The 17,245-nt window shown below is 46.7% G+C and overlaps 1 protein-coding gene across 1 annotated transcript; it reads right to left on the bottom strand.

Annotated features, from left to right (window-relative positions):
- Nucleotides 1-304: 304 nt before the first annotated feature.
- TEX101 (testis expressed 101) lies at nt 305-2,539 on the bottom strand (the record flags this gene model as incomplete). Its single annotated transcript, XM_079723369.1, has 4 exons — nt 305-590; nt 751-879; nt 1,951-2,136; nt 2,284-2,539. The coding sequence occupies 4 exons, from the start codon at nt 2,537-2,539 to the stop codon at nt 370-372; spliced, it is 792 nt and encodes a 263-aa protein (XP_079579495.1). The 3' UTR covers nt 305-369.
- Between the last annotated feature and the right edge of the window lie 14,706 nt (nt 2,540-17,245).

Below are 17,245 nucleotides of genomic sequence, written 5' to 3'. Positions count from 1 at the left end.
CCTCTTGTCCAGCTAGCAAGACAAGGAAACCTATGAGAGTGAAAGGAAAACCAGACTTTAGGTCAAAACATCAGAGTGCTGGTCCTGGCTCTGCCCATAGCTATGTAAGTGTGAGAAATTCATTAAAGTTTTCGAGATCTTTGATTCCCTTTCTGCAAAATGTGTAGGTTGGAGAAGATGAATTTTAAGGGCCCTTTTAGCTCAATAATGCCACTTCCGGTTTTGAGGTATACACACATCATGGCAGAAACTTTATTAGAAATGTCAGATGCATCCACTGGGACTCTTCTTCAAATTTCCACCTGCTCCTCAGCTTGTGGATGACCACTCAGAAGAGATGTCCCATGACCCGGGACCCGAAGCACCTACTCAACGGACAAGCGCTTGCAGCAACAGCGGCAGCAGTAGCTCTAACCTCCAGACTGAAGTGTGAAGCCATGTGGCCCCACTTTCAACCTTTCGGGGAGAGACAGACCTGAGTGGACACGTTTCCTTCACCCGCAGGGGCCCTATTGTAAAGATCCCAGACATCAGCCTGCAACCATCTGCGGATGTACAGCCTTTGATCTCCAGAGGTGCGCTGAGGTCTCCTATGGAACAAGGAAGGATGGGGAGACACGTACATGTTTTAGGAAATCAGAGAGGAGTCCAGGCCTCCCTCATTCCTGGAACCCTGAGTGTCAGAACCTCTTGGGCTACACTCAGATGTCTGGTTTTCCAGCCTCTGAAACCACCAGATGTTCAGTTTACCTCCAGTGACCTGAAGTTTTCCTTGATAGCACTGATTTGTATCATTGGGGCAGGCAAGAGAAGGAGCATTCAGACAGGACCCCAGAGCCAGACAGGTTGGGCAGCGGAGGGCTGTTGACCCTCTGGGAGCTGAAGCGGGAGAGAGAGGGACAATCAAGGGCGGGTCCCGCCTCTCGCGTTGCCTCCCCTTGCTGCCTTCTCTTCCTCAAGTCTTTCCTGCTGATGCCTCTCTACTCGAGGACTGTTACTACCACCTCCCCACCCCCTCCAACTGATTTCTGTGCTGTCAGAACCCCATCCAACGTGACTTCCAAACTCTGTGCTTAGGTGTGGAGATACAGATATGAAAAGGACACAGTTCCTGCCAGCTAGGATCACTGCCTTGAAGGAGACAGACATGTAAGTAATTAACTACCATACAGTTCAGTAGGCATTGTGTCCAAGGTCTAGTGGCAAAGAAATGGAGGACCACCTAAGTACCTAAAGTAATTTGGTTAGGTATTTTCCCAGAGCCGAGGCCTGAGTCGAGATGGAGGAAGAACAGAGGTTAGCTTTGTGAAAATGGGGGAGGGGGAGTGGGGGACGGGAGCAAGGGAAACAGCGAGGACCAAGGGCCAGAGGTGTGAGGCGGCTTGGTGGATTGGAGAATTGTGAGAAACTGTGGTGTTGATACTCAGCTGGTAGGGCCAGGTGGGACTGGACTGTTTTTTTATAGCCAGCGTCCATTCTGATTGGTCAGTACCACCTCCACTGGTAAATATTTTGAATCCTAGCCCCAACTAGAATACAATAAATGAGAGAAGGAAGAGAAGGAAATGAGCTGAAAAGATAAGCGGGGCCAGATTTCTATAGGCCTTGAGGACCAATGGGGGAACTGGGCTGTGGCCACGCGGCAAGGGGGAAGCAATGCTTGTTAGATGGATGATGCCACCACCCTGCTCAGAAACCTCCACTGACACTGTATTGCTTAATAAACCCCATTCACACTCCAGCCTTCACTGATGTCCCTCTGCTCGGAGCAGTGTTTCCAGACCTCAGGGTAACAATTTAGAAAAAGAAAGACAAGCCAAAGGTCTGAGGTCCTTTTGTGTATGGCCCACTTGGACCTAAGCTGAGTAAGAACACAAACAAGGAAGACCTCCCGTTTCTTCAGGGGTGGATAGAGTTTCTCTCAGCACCCATCTCTCCCCCCCAGGGTACCGTCCATCTCTTCCGTCCTCCATAACTCATGTAAGTCCTCTTTGTTGTTGCAAAAGGAGTCCTCACAGTAGTTACTGTAGGAGATTGCGACTAGGCCAGGGGCTGGCGTGTGCTGGATAAACGTTAGTGCCGGTGCCACGTCTGAGCTGCAGCCCTTAGTAGCCAAAATTGCTGTCTTGGTCCCTGCTGTGAGACAAGAGGGAAGGAACGTGGATGGGGGCGGGGCCTAACGTTTGGCCTGGGGAAGGGGAACCGCATTAACATGGGCATAATCGCCTTCCTCCCTGCCCCTGCCCCTGCCCCACCAGCCCAACTGCCTCCTTCTCATTTTACCAGCTTTAATCATCAGCACGGTTTCCTGGCACAAGGCCCCATGGTCACAAGTCTCAACTTTGTCTGTGGTCCAGTTAAGTGTCTCTACTGGATCCGCTTCTAAACCCACGAATGTACTCTTTTGACAACGCAATTTTTGTGCCACTGGCGAGAAAATGAGATAAAGATAAGCACTTGCCCTTCTCTGTGGGGCCCCAAACCACTCCTTTTTCACCAGAAATCCATCCTCCGTGACCCAGCCGCTCTCCCCCCACATCCCCAATACGTACAGATCAAGGTCGGGGCTCCTAGGAGAAAGAGGAACAGTAAAACCTGGAAATGACAGGCTCCCATGGCTTCTTTTAGAGACGTTTGGAAGAACTGATCAGGATCTGTGATTTGAGGAAGAAGCAGCTTTTCAGCCACATGGAACGAGATTAAATCTAAGTTCTGGCAACAAGTACTGACTTCAGGGCAGAGTTTACGGCTGTATAAAACGATGGTCTCTGCAGTCAGTCTGTCCCGATCTAGCTTGTGAGTTTGGGCAAGTTAACTAGTTAACAAGCCTCTGTTTCCCTAGCTGTACTTCTCAGACTCAGCCGCCTATACCAAGGAGCTCAACAGCCCCATACCCTCCAATCTCTGGATCCGTAACCTGGCCCAAAGGCCCCTTCTCCCTCAGACTCCGGAGTCCAGGTTCAAACCTACGCTCTTTCGAGGCCCAAGAACCTCAGTCCCCAGCTCCCAACTTCATCAGGACTCAGGATTCTGAGATCTAAGCCCTGTCCTACCTAGGGATCCGGGAGTTTGGGTTCAGTCACCTTTTCTGTCAGGACACAGGATTCTGGGCACCCAGCTTCTCCCCCTCTCCGACCCAAGAGCGCAGGGCCCCGGCCCTCACCCCCCTCGGCTCCAGGAGTCCCGCACGCCCCGCCCCCCTCGCCCCCCCCGCCTCTCTTTCCTCAGGACCCAGGAATCTGGGCCCCCAGACACCCTTTTACTCTTTAAGGGACCAGAATTCCTCCTGGCTTCTATATGATCTCACAAGAATCTCCTTGTGCCGAAGGAACGCCCTGGAATGCTCCACTCGCCCCAGCCGGGCCTTCTCCTGGTGTCTCCGAGGCACGGAAGGCGGGGCCTGCTTCACCGGACAGATCACTCGAAGCCCCACTCGTCGATACGAAAGCATCTGATGAGCTCATTGGATGAGCCCGGAGGAACGCCACACCCCATTGGCCTATCCCAGGCTGCCTTGCCAGGTACGCATGCGCAGGACGCTGAGTGGCCGGCAAGCCGGAGGACTTAGAACTCGCTGGTGTTTGCCGCTCTAGGCCTGCAGCGCGGGGCGGGCGGTGCATCCCCAAATGGCCTTGCTTACACTTTTCTCTCTTTGGATTATAGAGTCCCTACTTCTCCAGCCACACTACGAAGTCAAACCCTTGGCTTTCACCCACTGAACTTTTCTCCCTGTCCAAAATGCCTCGCATGTTTCCAGCCTGGTCCCTGCCCCAGCACCCATCCAGTGGCCATAGCCGCTGGAAGTCAACTTGGCCTCCTCACCCGTCACTTGCAGTGGTTCCTGCTCAGCCCAGGCCTCATCCTCTGAACACGTCATGGCACCAGCCTCCTCCGTGACCTTCTGGAAGGCTGAATAGGGTAATGCGGGCTTCAGCGTTACTTCTGGCACCCCTGAATGACAGATTGCCATCGTATCTAACCCACGTGTCAGTGTCAGTACCATGAACACGTTGTGTCATTCAGGTATCTTGTTCATGGCTGGAAAATCCTATTTCATATATATATATATATATTTATATATATATATATACACACACACACACACACACACATATATATACACACACACATATATGTATATATATATGTGTGTGTATATATATATATATATATATATATATATATATATATAAGCTTTCCGATGTAACATGAAGTAGAGATGTCCTTTGTGTTCTTTCAGACTTGGTACTGTTTCTGTGAGTTTTATGGTATAAATGAATTTTTTTTCTTTTTTTTTTTGCGGTACGCGGGCCTCTCACTGCTGTGGCCTCTCCCATTGCGGAGCACAGGCTCTGGACGCGCAGGCTCAGCGGCCATGGCTCACGGGCCCAGCCGCTCCACGGCATGTGGGATCTTCCCGGACCAGGTCACGAACCCGTGTCCCCTGCATCAGCAGGCGGACTGTCAACCACTGCGCCACTAGGGAAGTCCAATATTTATTTATTTATTTATTTATTTATTTATTTTTTTGTGGTACGCGGGCCTCTCACTGTTGTGGCCTCGCCCGTTGTGGAGCACAGGCTCCGGACGCGCAGGCCCAGCGGCCATGGCTCACGGGCCCAGCTGCTCGACAGCATGTGGGATCTTCCCGGCCCGGGGCACGAACCCGTGTCCCCTGAATCGGCAGGCGGACACCCAACCACTGCGCCACCAGGGAAACCCCCAGTATTTATTTTTAAAGAGAAAAATGCCTCAATAAGAATGGTGTTGGTAAAACTCTAAATTTTATTTTAAAATATATTAAGAGTTTTCAATTGGGGACGTTAATATTAAGAATATTATTATTAATATGGTTATTAACATAAATATTAGGAACAGTTCATATATACAGTAAGAGAGCGTTCTGGCCCCAAAGACCCTGTCTCTCAGGACCCAGGACTCTGAGCCACCCTCCCTTCTTCTTGGGACTCAGGCCTTCAGCACTCACCTCCTTTGAGCTGTAACAGTATGTGGTTTTCCCGGGTCATTGTGTACCTATAGGTGTGGTGCAAGGTCTCAGATCTTGACCACAATTGCCAATGCAGGACCAATGGGTTAGGCGAAACTGGAGGGCAGAGAGGGTGGTTGGGAGCTGCACAGACACCTGTTTCAAGCTCCAGAGTCTTGTCTCAGGGCCCTCATCCCTTCCCATGCCTCTGACTGGCACTCACCCTTCCTCTTCTGTCCTAGCCCCAGAGCTGGCTTCTAGCACCTGTAGTGAAGGTCATCTTAAATAATTGCTTGGCCTGTTAATTAGTTTGCTGACGCTGCCGTAACTAAGTACCACAGATTGAGAGGCTGAAAGTCCAAAATAAAGGAATCAGCAGGGTTGGTTCCTCCTGAGGGCTGTGAGGGAAAGATCTCTTCCAGACCCTTCTCCTTGGCTTGTAGATGGCTGTCTTCCTCTTGTGTGTTCACATCATCTTCCCTCTATGCATGTCTTTTTTAAAAATATTTATTTATTTATTTATTTTATTTTTGGCTGCGTCAGGTCTTAGTTGTGGCGCCCGGGCTCTTCGTTGCAGCCTGTGGGCTTCTCTTCTAGTTGTGGTGCATGGGTTTAGTAATTGCAGCTCTCTAGTTGTGGCATGTGGGCTCCAGAGCACGTGGGCTCTGTAGTTGCGGCACACAGGCCCTCTAGTTGTGGCTCACATGCTCAGTAGTTGAGGCGCATGGGCTTAGTTGCCCCGCGGCACGTGGAATCTTAGTTCCCCTACAGGAGATCGAACCCACGTCCCCTGCATTGGAAGGTGGATTCTTAACCACTGGACCCCCAGGGAAGTCCCCTTCTATGCATGTCTGTGTCCAGATTTTCCCTTAGTATGAGGATACCAGTTGGATTAGGTCCCACCCTAATGTCCTTGTTTTAACTTCGTTACGCCTGTGAGGATCCTAGTTCTAAATAAGGTCACTTTCTGAGGTAATGGAGGTTAGGACTTCAACATGTGAATTTGGGGGCAATACCACCCATAACAGCCTGGTAGAGAGACTTGTGTTACAGATGAAGCAGTGAGTGCTGAATAGCGCTCCAGGGGCATCCTGCTACCATTTTGTAATTTCTTCTGTGTTAACATCATTCCTGATGCAGCCTTTGCTTCCCACAGAGGCTACCTTGATGGCTGGTGAGGGAGGGTGTGAAGATGCAAGACCGAGGGGGTATCCCCAGAGCGAGTCAGGGGCTCAGAGGCTCACTCAGGGATTCCAAATAGGCCAGAACAGTGAGCTGAATTCTGGGTTCCCTGTTAACACAAGGTATATAGAGTGCATCCCAGTGGGTGAGTTTGTAGGGGAAACACCCCTTTCTACCCAAGCCTGCCCATCTGATTCTATTATGAGGAGAGTAAGGATCAGATATAGGTTCAGTTCTTAGGGGGGCTGTAGGATTTCTCCTGCCTTCAGGCTTGCCCTGTCTTTGACATCTTTGAGTGATTCCACATCAAAGGATCTGGGAAGAAAGTGCCCCCTCTCTCAGCCTGTGTCTGTCCCTCCAAGTCACAGGCTTGGGAAGACGATCACATTCCAAGTCACACTCCAGGTGAACTGGCCATAGAGTCCCTCCGTCTCAGGTTTAGAAGGAACCTTGGAAGTGTAAGACCCCTTCCTCTATTCTTCACCCCATTTCTGTTTATATACCTGTAGGGACCTTTCACCACCACCCCTGTGGGAGAAGTGGCTCTGCCGTTTTGGTGTGAGAGAAATCCCTGGATCTTTCTTAGCCTGAGCTGATCTCTTTTCCTTCCTGAGCCTCAGTTTCCTCATCTGGAAAATGAGAAGGTTAGTCTAGAGCAATGGTTGGCAAATTATTTGTGACATTATATGGAAAATAAAATGAAAACAAAATGGATCGAATGGCTCACATACAGTGAGGACATCTTTTTTAAACACTAACGGGACCATCATTGATCACCTGGATTATTGCAGTACGTGCTGCCCTTGCCCCACTTCAGTCTCTTCCCCTCTTGGTATCAGAGTGATCTGTCAAATATAAGTCCGATTGTGTCACATCTGTGTAAAGCCTTCCAGTGCATTCCCGTTTTACCCCAAGAGAGTCTACGTCCTTAAGATGGTCTCTAGTGCCCTACTCTGTCCCCACGTCCTGTTCTGCCCTCCCTCGTTCGTTCTGCTCCACCCACACTGGCCTCCAGGCCGTTCCAGGAACACATGGCGGGCACACGCTGACCTCAAGGGCCTTTGCATGTGCTCCTCCAGCTCTCTGAAACCACCCTCCTTACTCCCACTTCCTCCATTCATGTCTCTGTTATAACAGCACTCTTTGCTGACTCTTGTTTAGAAGAACAGCAGCCATGTCAATCCCTGACCCCTTGCTCTGCTTGAGTTTCTTCTGAGCACTTATCATTGCCTGACATATTATTTGTCTATATTTATTTCTATGTTCATTGACTACTTTCCTCAACAAGAAGGTAAGCTCCACAAAGGCAGGGGGTTTGGTTTTTGTTTGTTTGTTTGTTTTTTGCAGTATGCGGGCCTCTCACCATTGTGGCCTCTCCCGTTGCGGAGCACAGCCTCCAGACGTGCAGGCCCAGCGGCCATGGCTCACGGGCCCAGCCGCTCCGTGGCATGTGGGATCTTCCCAGACCGGGGCATGAACCTGCGTCCCCTGCATCGGCAGGCGGACTCTCAACCACTGTGCCACCAAGGAAGCCCGGGGGTTTGGTTTTGTTTTCTTTATTCCCTGGTGTATCCCCAGCATCTTCGACAGAGCCTGGTAATAGAAGGGGCTTGTTAAATAAATACACATCACATTGGGGAATGAGGCTCAAGGAGATGGTGACGCTCAAAAGCTGGGATTAGCACCCATGTCTCCGATTCAGACACTAGGCTTTTAACTGCTGGGCCCTTCCTGACTGTGCCAACCCACCGTTCTCACTGGGACCACCACCCCTTATGGGGAAAGTCAAGGCCACTCATGTTTCAGCCCTTCAGTTCTACTTCAATACGGGCTCTTGCTGTGGCCTATTTTGAGCAATCTATATGTGCTTGTACCCAGCTCTCTCTGACCCCCAGGCCTTCCCAGCAGCTGTTCTGTCACCCTGGGAGGCCCTTCTGTCCTCTACTTATTCCCTGGCATCGTGCGCACCTCCCCCTCTGTCGCCTGGTCTTCCTGATGCTCAGTAAATATTTGCTAAACTGTTGATGTCCAAAGTCTTTTGTCTATGCCTTTGTATTAGGAATTTTTGCTTTATGGTACAATGACTGTGTGTGTGCGTGTGTGTCTGTGTGTTCATGTGAGTTTGTGTGTGCACTTCTGTACATGTACATGTCCGTGTCTCTGTGTGCATGTGTGTGTGTGTCTGTGCATGTTTCTCTGTGTGTACATGCCTGTGTCTATGTGTATGTTATGTGTACATGTATGGCTGTATGTGTAGACCATGTCTGGGTGTATTTATATGTGTGTCTGGTTCCTTCCAACTGTGTCTGATCCATCCCTATGTACCCAGCACATGATTACAGTGTAGGCATCCAGTAAATGCTTGCTACTATTTAAAGCTCCTATAAACATTCATATAAAAAGACCTTGTTTGGACATATATTCTCATTTTCTAGGGTAAATATGGAACTGCTGGGGCATAGGGTAGGTGCATAGTAGGTTTTATAAGGCATTCCCAGGCCTTCTTCCAAAGTGGTCCCACAGTTTTACATTCTCACCAACAATGTAGGAGAATTCCGGTTGCTCCACATTCCTGCTAACCCATGGTTTTGTCAGACTTTTAAATTTAACCATTCTAGAAGGTGTGTAGTAGTATCTCATTATGCTTTTAATTGGCATTTCTCTGATAATGAAAAATGTTGAGTAACTTTTCATGTGCTAATTAACTATTTGTATACCTTTATTAACAAAGTGTCAGTTCAAATCACTGGCCCATTTAAAACTGGGTTATTTGACATGAAAGGATGCTCAACATCACTAATCATTAGAGAAATGCAAATCAAAACTACAATGAGGTATCACCTCACACCGGTCAGAATGGCCATCATCAAAAAATCTACAAACTATAAATGGTGGAGAGGGTGTGGAGAAAAGGGAACCCTCCTGCACTGTTGGCGGGAATGTAAATTGATACAGCCACTATGGAGAACAGTATGGAGGTTCCTTAAAAAACTAAAAATAGAATTACCATATGACCCAGCATTCCCACTACTGGCATATACCCTGAGAAAACCATAATTCGAAAAGAGTCATATACCACAATGTTCATTGCAGCTCTATTTACAATAGCCAGGACATGGAAGCAACCTAAGTGTCCATCGACAGATGAATGGATAAAGAAGATGTGGCACATTTATACAATGGAATATTACTCAGCCATAAAAAGAAACGAAATTGAGTTATTTGTAGTGAGGTGGATGGGCCTAGAGTCTGTCATACAGAATGAAGTAAGTCAGAAAGAGAAAAACAAATACCGTATGCTAACACATATATATGGAATCTAAAAAAAAAAAAAAAAAGGTTCTGATGAACCTAGGGGCAGGACAGGAATAAAGGTACAGACATAGAGAATGGACTTGAGGACATGGGGAGGGGGAAGGGTAAGCTGGGACAAAGTGAGAGAGTAGCACTGACATATATACACTACCAAATGTAAAATAGATAGCTAGTGGGAAGCAACTGCATCTTACAGGGAGATCAGCTTGGTGCTTTGTGACCACCTAGAGGGGTGGGATAGGGAGAGTGGGACGGAGACGCAAGAGGGAGGGGATAGGGGGATATATGTATACATATAGCTGATTTATTTTGTTTACAGCAGAAACTAACACAACATTTTAAAGCAATTATACTCCAATAAAGGTGTTAAAAAAAACTGGGTTATTTGCCATATTATTATTGCATTATAAGAGTGCTTCATGTTTTCAATATATGTGTTGCAAGTATTTTCTTTCAGTCTGGGACTTGTCTTTTTACTGTTAAGAAAATGGTATCTTTTGAAGAGAAGAAGTTTTTCATTTTGAGAAAGCCCAATTTATCAGTTTTTTTCATGATTCATGTTTTTTGGTGCTCAATATAAAAATTTCATTTACCCTAAGGTCACAAAAAAATTTTTTGCTATGTTTTTTTCTAGAAGATTTATTATTTTGCCTTTGCATTTAGGTTTATGATCCATTTTGAGTTCATTTTTGTGAATGGTGTGAGGTAAGGATTGAGGTCCATTTTCTCCCTAAATCCACCAGTTCTAGAATCATTTGTAGAAAAGATTGTCCTTTCTCATTAAATTACTTTCATATCCTTAGTTGAAAATCAGTTGATCATATGCATATACATTTCATGACTCTACTCTGTTCTATTTAACATATACATCAGATAATACCACACTCTGTTGATCACTGTATTTTTTTAAATTAATTAATTAATTTGTTTATTTATTTATTTTTGGCTGTGTTCGGTCTTCGTTGTTGCGCCCGGGCTTTCTCCAGTTGCAGTGAGCAGGGGCTACACTTTGTTGCAGTGTGCATGCTTCTCATTGTGGTGGCTTCTCTTGTTGCGGAGCGTGGGCTCTAGGTGCACGGGCTTCAGTAGTTGTGGCACGTGGACTCAGTAGTTGTGGCACATGGGTTTAGTTGCTCCGCAGCATGTGGGATCTTCCCAGACCAGGGCTCGAACCCAGGTCCCCTGCACTGGCAGGCAGATTCTTAACCACTGCGCCACCAGGGAAGTCCCAGATCACTGTGTTTTTGTAGTAGTCTTAAAATCAGATAGTGTAAATCCTCCAACTTTCTTCTACTTTTGTAAAACTGTCTTAGCTATTATAAGGCCTTTCCACTTCATCATAAATTTTAGAATCAGCTTGTCAGCCACTACAAAAGGCTTGCTAAACTTTTGATTGGAGTTGGGATTTTATTTTAATTGATTTGAATTGCATTGAATATGTACGTCAATGTGGCAGAATTGACATCTTCACAATATTGAGTCCTCCAATCCATGAACATGATATCTCTCTCCACTTATCTAAGACTTCTTTCACTTCTGTTAGCTATACTCACTAGATTTTAGTGTATAAGTCTTCCACATATTTTGTTAAATTTATTATTTGATATTTTATCACTTTCCAGTTGTTCATTGCTAATACATAGGAATATTTAGGAGTATAGAATAGAGAATAATATAGAATAGTTAAGCTTTGTTAACATGGGTATAGAATAGACTTTAGGTCTGGTTTAGCTCTACTCATAAATTATAACTTTTCTGGGGTCTCCACTGAATGTCCTATGTATTCAACAAGGTCTCTCTGCCTGGCTTATTGAAATTGGAATGTTTTCTCTTTCTGTGTGAGCTTTGGACATTGTTCCATATATAGCCCCCTGGAAGGTTATTTTAAGTTTGTTTGCACGCAAACTCACAAGCTTAAATAAAGGGCTTTTTTCTCTATTCTAAATTGCCTGTATCTGCTCACTTAGCCCTGGTCAGGGAGACATGGCATTTTTATTTGTGTGTTTTAAATTAATTTTTGACATTGTGAAGATGGCCCTAACCCACCTCTAAATAAAGTAACCCTAAGCAGGCATTTTAACGAGAATTAGTGTGGGTTTAAAATGTTAATTATTGATGTAAATAAAGTAAATCTTTCTTTGGGTTCAGTTTTTAAAGCCATCAGTAACTCAGTAAAGATTCTTAATAGTGACAATGACAAAGAGGTGAAAGGGGAGTCAATGAATTCATTCACCTTTGCCCTCAAGTAATTAAGATCCCAAAGTGGTCAGAGGTTCTTTGACTGAATGAAGTGTTCTCAGGTCCCTGAAACTCAGGGAGCTGAAGAGAATTCTACAAAATGCCAGACCTCTGTGTCAAGAGACAGCTACAGAAAACAGAACCACCTCTTCATCTGAAAATCTGTTATAGTTAGTGTATGGGGTAGGTTGTGTAATGGCTACAAATTCCTCCCATCCCTTTGTAATATGTCTTTGCTGCTCTTCCCATCCAAAGGCAGAGTCTTGTTTCTCCATCCCTTAAAGCTAGGTGTGGCTATGTGACTTGTTTTGGCCAATGGGACATTAGAAAATATGAAGCACTTGCACATTGGGGTTTCCCCTATTTTGCTGCCTGGAGACCATCACTTAAAGAAACATGGATTAACATTGAGCATGAGAAACCACATAGAGAGGCCCAGCTCACAACCAGCACCAACTGTCAGACGTGTGAGTGATGCCATCGTAGACCCACCAGCCTCAATCAAATTGTCAGACAAATGCAGACACATGAGCATCTCCAAGTGACACCAGCAGAAGAACCACAAGCTGAGCCCAGTTCTAGTTGATGACCCATAGAATTGTGAACAGATCAAATGGCTGTTGTTTTAAGTGACCATTTGGGATGGTTTGGAAGGTATCAGTAGATAACTAACATAATATTTTGTCGCAAACCCAAGTATCCATCTGTGGCTAGACCTGCGGAAAATAGTGTTAAAGAAAAATCTCAGGCGTGAGATGTGACCGCTGAATGTTATTCTTGCTGGCGAGGCCGAGCTATTGGACAGGTTGAGTAGAAGTCAAATAGAATGGTTTAAAAGGAAGTACAAATAGCAGCTTCTATTCAATTTAAGCCTAAATGTGGCATTAAAAATTAGCAATTGGTTCTTGGCTGGGGTCATAACGTAAATTTGAGTTTCCTAATTAATCTTTCTCATTGGAAAGTTTTTAAGAGGTACAGGGGATTCCCTGGTGGTCCAGTGGTTAGGACTAGGTGCTTTCACTGCTGAGGACCTGGGTTTGATCCCTGGAGGGGGAACTAAGATCCCGCAAGCCTCACCCGTTTGGCCCAAAAAAAAAAAAAAAAAAAGGTACAAAAGTCAGACCAAATATATGCCTCTGGTCACCTGAGTTTTACAGTTGTCTCATCTGATTGGTCACTGGCTGGTGCACATTACAGGAAAATTTTGTCTTTTGTATACCTGGCTCCAGTTTCTTATTTTGTATTAGCTTTCAGTGGCCTACACCCATTGCTTTTTCTTTTACCACTGTTCTTCCACCAGGAGAATCCAGCCTTCTTGTATCTTGGGAATTGTAAGTGTTGGTCATCTTGGGTGACTTCTCAAGCCATAATAGGGAGACCCACAGTGCCGACGGCATCGATGCTCACACACCACACACCTTGGATACTGAGGTGCACATGCTTTTGGCAGTGACCAAACTTGGTCCCCTACCCACACACCCAGAGTTGAGGGCACCCTGACAGGTTCAGAGCTGGAAGGGAGGATAAAAATCTATTCTTTAAGAATCGAGAGCTCAGGGGATCCTTGAGGGCTCTCAGGGCAAGCCCATGTGTGCATACTCCCCGGCTCTCTCTGGGGTGTGCGCAGTGCTGTGCTGGGACTAACTCCACCCAGTTCGTGAGAGCCAATGTTGACATTTTCAGGAATTTTGCAAGCCAGTTGCTAAACACAGCCACTATTAAAAATTAAATTATGTCAACTTACAACTAAATTATATTAAAACAAAGATAACAAATACTCAAAAATCGTCACTTCCTAAATTATCTTTCTACATTTCACTATTATCTATGTTCTTGAGGCTATTTATAGATATTGTATTTGTAGAGTAGAAATAATGGTTGTGCATGGGCATTTCTTCCCAACTCCCTGGGCAGGGACATCGTGGTAGCTTGAAATCAGCCACAGTGGGAGTATTTATACTATGGGCATTGGCAAATGCTACAGATCAGAGCTTTTATTTCTCCCTTCAGGGAAGCAGTTGTTCAACATTTACCAGCACGCCACGAGTGTGCATGGCCTTGTGTTCAAGTGTAGATTTATGTAGAAGTGTAGATATTATGTAGATTTATGTAGAAGACCCCTAGATATAGGGCATTTGTGCAATGGTCACGGTGGTCCTGACTCTTTGTTATATATTGTCACAGTGATATGTTTAAAGTACATGAGGGAGTTCCCTGGTGGCCTAGTGGTTAGGATTCTGGGCTTTCACTGCTGGACCCAGATTCAATATCTGGTCAGGGAACTGAGATCCTGCAAGCCATGCAGCACAGCCCCCCCAAAAAAGGTTAAAAAAAATAAAATGAAATGCATGATTACTCCCAACTCCTGCACAATCCTTTGTGGTTTCCCTGGATCCAACCTTAACAGTTGTAAGCAGCACTCCCTTTAACAAATTCTACTCAAGTTACCCAACTTGGGTATACCATTCATTTCCTGCTGGGACCCTGACCAATTCAATAATTAGAATGAGCAGTGTCACCCAGAAAGAGACCAACAAAATTGTATTCTGGGATTAGATTTCCACCACATGGAAACCCACACAGAGTTAACCACCTTGATGGGGCACAGGTGAGACAAGGCCTATGGAAATTTCACAGTTGCTCAAATTGTTACCGAGTCCAAGCTCGCTCTGCTTTGCCACACAACAGGCCAATAAACCAGAGACGAGGTATTGAGGCAAGGAATACAACTTTATTTGGAAAGCCAGGGGACTGAGAAGATGGTGGACTAGGGTCCCCCCAAAACCATCTTATCAGGGTCTGGATGAGGCAGGAGATAGATGGGCTCCAGGCTAGACATTTACAACTGCCCTCCTGTTCACACTTCCTGGGGTGAGAAGATGGGCTCCAGGCCGGACATGCATTCCCAGCCCCCTGTTTACATTTCCTGAAGCAAGAGACAAACAGGCTCCAGGACTACATATTGATGACCGGACTCCTGTCTATATTTCGAGATCTGCACCTCAATATAAAAACCAGCAACAGAAATAGGGTAAATAACTAGACATTGGACATTTTTATGGCAGGGACAGAGTGGGACTAAACCCTGTTAAAAGATCAAGAGAGGCTTCCCTGGTGGTGCCGTGGTTGAGAGTCCGCCTGCCAATGCAGGGGACACGGGTTCGTGCCCCGGTCCGGGAAGATCCCACATGCCGCGGAGCACCTAGGCCCGTGAGCCGCAACTACTGAGCCTGCGCGTCTGGAGCCTGTGCTCCGCAACAAGAGAGGCCGCGACAGTGAGAGGCCCGCGCACCACGATGGAGAGTGTCCCCCGCTCGCCACAACTAGAGGAAAGCCCTCGCACAGAAACGAAGACCCAACACAGCCAAAAATAAATAAATAATAAATTAATTTAAAAAACAAAAAACTTGGGTTTCCCTGGTGGCGCAGTGGTTGAGAGTCCGCCTGCCGATGCAGGGGACACATGTTCGTGTCCCGGTCCGGGAGGATCCCACATGCCGCGGAGCGGCTGGGCCCGTGACCCACGGCTGCTGAGCCTGCGCGTCCGGAGCCTGTGCTCCGCAACGGGAGAGGCCACAACAGTGAGAGGCCCGCGTACCGCAAAAAAAAAAAAACTAATTTGACTTATTAAAAAAAAAAAGATCAAGAGGTCATACATTTCCCATCCTTGGGGCAAGGGAAACATTGCACATGCGCAGAAAGGCTCCTTGGGGGTCAAAAAGGAGGGGGCACCACCCCATAATATGTGATGCTAAGGCTGTCCACCGGCCTCTGGGCTGTAATCCATCTGGGAAAAAAGTTGTGCACACGTGTTGGGGAGGGTCCTAGGGCAGGTCAGGTGTGGAAAAAGAAACCAGATAACTGGCCAGAGGTAAACAGAGACCCGGAAGAACTGCCCTATATAAGTGACTTAACCGCGTCTTTACTGCGCTCCTCCTCGTTGGGGGGATGCCCACACCCTTGCTCTCAGGGTGTGCATCTCTGCCTTGCTTCTGTCTTAACTAAACAGTTTCTCTGTGTGCTCCCCCACCTGTTGTTATGCTATGTCTCTAATAATAAACTTTGTACCTGTTTTTACAGTTTTTGCCTCCGTGAGATATGCATTTTTCACTGGGGGCAAGAGCCAGGGGGTGTGGTGGCTAGGATTCCTGGTTTCATCCAGGCAACCCGGGTTCAATTCCTGGGCGGGGGATTAAGATCTCGCTTCACACCACCACTCACTGCTGCCTCTCCGAGATCATGGATGCCAGTTTCTTTTATAGAATCAGAGAGGGAAGTAAAGTAAAAAGGCAGAATAGAGGCAGGAGGAAGTCAAGTAAAAAGGGTCATCAGTCTTGCAAAACATCTCCTGGAATGGCCATCCTTGGGGAGGGGATGTGTTAATGTCTTCTTTCTTGCAGCCATTTACAGGTGGGTAGGGTTCCCTGAGGCAGGCCATTATGTATGATTATAATAACAAAGGCAAGGAAAAGCAAAGGCTGAAGTCAAAGAAACAGATCTAACTTGGAGTCAAAATTGGCTCTTCCCTGTTACAAGATTATCACTGGTGGTAACAGTGAAAGAAGTGCAGGTGGAAAGCAAGGTACTGGGAGTCGATGTGGGTGTGGCACTTTGTTACTATGGCAGCAGTGGTGCCTAGGTTGATCGCGGAGTCAAACCCTAGAGAGGAAACGTGGGGAAAAGGAGCAACTGAAAGATGAGACTGTCCAAGTGGAAATGTGATGGACAATCAGAAAGCTCCCTTAGCAGAGCGTCCCTTGTTTCCTGTAGTCACAGGGCACGTATGGCTGAGGACGAAGCCCAAAGTCTGAGTGAAAGTGTTACAGAGTTGCACTGCCAGGTAAATGTTCAACCCTGCCACTTTGTGCTAAGGAAAAGGCGCTGGGGGAGAAGAGAGTGTGACCCTCATACATGGGACAGAGTCCCCTTATAGGGGACTGCTTCTCCTCCAGACCCACAAGAGTGAATTTCCAACGTAGTCCAGAGAAGCACGGGGCGTGGGCCGGCATGGGCATGCCACACACTGAGAGCATTACAGGACCTCACCAGTCTGTACTGGCAGGAGTCCTGGAGCATGTGTATGAACAGACTCGGTGCCAATTATCCATTTATTGCCTCTGAGCTCCAGATCCACTCTTCATTGCCCTGCTGGATCTTGCAAGCATTTTTCATCGCCTGCCTGGCACAATGTTAGGCTTTGCCAGTAGAGGGTGCTAAACGGACACTGCAGGAGGGAGAGCTTGTCTTCCAGCCCCAGGTATAGAGGTTGCTCCCTAGATCTGCTTGCTATTCTCTTATCTTTTAAAGTTCTCTTTACCCTTCTTTACCCCTTAGTAACCCATCCCCTCTTAATCCTCATCCCTTGTTACTAGTTAATGATTTTCTTTCTTTTTTTTTTTTTGGTCACGCCGAGGGATCTTAGTTCCCCGACTGGGGACTGAACCCAGTGCCCCCTGCAGTGGAAGCACGGAGTCCTGACCCCCTGACCACTGGGCCGCCAGGGAATTCATTAATGATTCTTTA

The sequence above is a fragment of the Hyperoodon ampullatus genome, assembly GCF_949752795.1.
Source record: "Hyperoodon ampullatus genome assembly, chromosome: 18".
Classification (NCBI taxonomy): domain Eukaryota; kingdom Metazoa; phylum Chordata; class Mammalia; order Artiodactyla; family Ziphiidae; genus Hyperoodon; species Hyperoodon ampullatus.
Note: the sequence above shows the minus strand (reverse complement) of the source record. Positions and strands in the feature narration are given on the sequence as shown.